Genomic DNA, 845 nt, shown 5'->3' with positions numbered 1-845 from the left:
GGGCAGCCCCGGCCGCGTCCGCTGGGGGAGGGAGAGCAGCGGGAGGGTCCCCGGGGAACGGTGGAGGGGACACAACGGGGAAGGGAACGGAGGGAGAAGCAGAACCCCATTGGCTGCTAAAAGCTGTCAGGACAGCCCAGGTAGCCCAGGGCTGCACCAGATCCCTGGGCTACCTGGGAGCCCTGGGCTCACTGGGCTAACTGGGCACACTGGGCTCCCTGGGATGCTTGGGTGCACTGGGCTTGCTGTCCTCCCTGGCCTTCCTGGGATCCCTGGGTGCACTGGCCTTCCTGGCCTCCCTGGGCTACCTGGGCACACTGGGGTCCCCGGGGGCACTGGGCTCACTGGGTGCACTGGCCTTGCTGGGCTACCTGGGGTCCCAGGGCGCACTGGGCTGACTGGCCTCCCTGGGCTACCTGGGCACACTGGGGTCCCCGGGGGCACTGGGCTCACTGGGTGCACTGGCCTTGCTGGGCTACCTGGGGTCCCAGGGCGCACTGGGCTGACTGGCCTCCCTGGGCTACCTGGGCACACTAGGGTCCCTGGGCTACGTGGTCTCCTTGGCATCCCTGGGGGCACTGGGCTCACTGGGGGCACTGGGCTACCTGGGATCCCTGGGGGCACTGGGCTCACTGGGCTCCCTGGGCACACTGGGTTGGCCTGCCTGGGCTACCTGGGATCCCTGGGGGCACTGGGCTCACTGGGCTCCCTGGGCACACTGGGTTGGCCTGCCTGGGCTACCTGGGCTACCTGGGCTCCCTGGACGCACTGGGCTCCCTGGGCACACTGGGCACACTGGGTGCACTGGCCCCCCTGGGCTACCTGGGCTCCCTGGATGCACTGGG

At 69.9% G+C, this 845-nt stretch overlaps 1 protein-coding gene across 1 annotated transcript; it reads right to left on the bottom strand.

Annotated features, from left to right (window-relative positions):
- Nucleotides 1–416: 416 nt before the first annotated feature.
- C1QTNF9B-AS1 (C1QTNF9B antisense RNA 1) lies at nucleotides 417–567 on the bottom strand (the record flags this gene model as incomplete). Its single annotated transcript, XM_009892966.1, has 1 exon — nucleotides 417–567. A coding segment is annotated over exon 1 (151 nt), but the record flags the coding sequence as incomplete, so codon positions are not given.
- Between the last annotated feature and the right edge of the window lie 278 nt (nucleotides 568–845).

Source organism: Charadrius vociferus, unplaced genomic scaffold (genome assembly GCF_000708025.1).
Source record: "Charadrius vociferus isolate BGI_N301 unplaced genomic scaffold, ASM70802v2 scaffold1939, whole genome shotgun sequence".
NCBI lineage: Eukaryota > Metazoa > Chordata > Aves > Charadriiformes > Charadriidae > Charadrius > Charadrius vociferus.
Note: the sequence above shows the minus strand (reverse complement) of the source record. Positions and strands in the feature narration are given on the sequence as shown.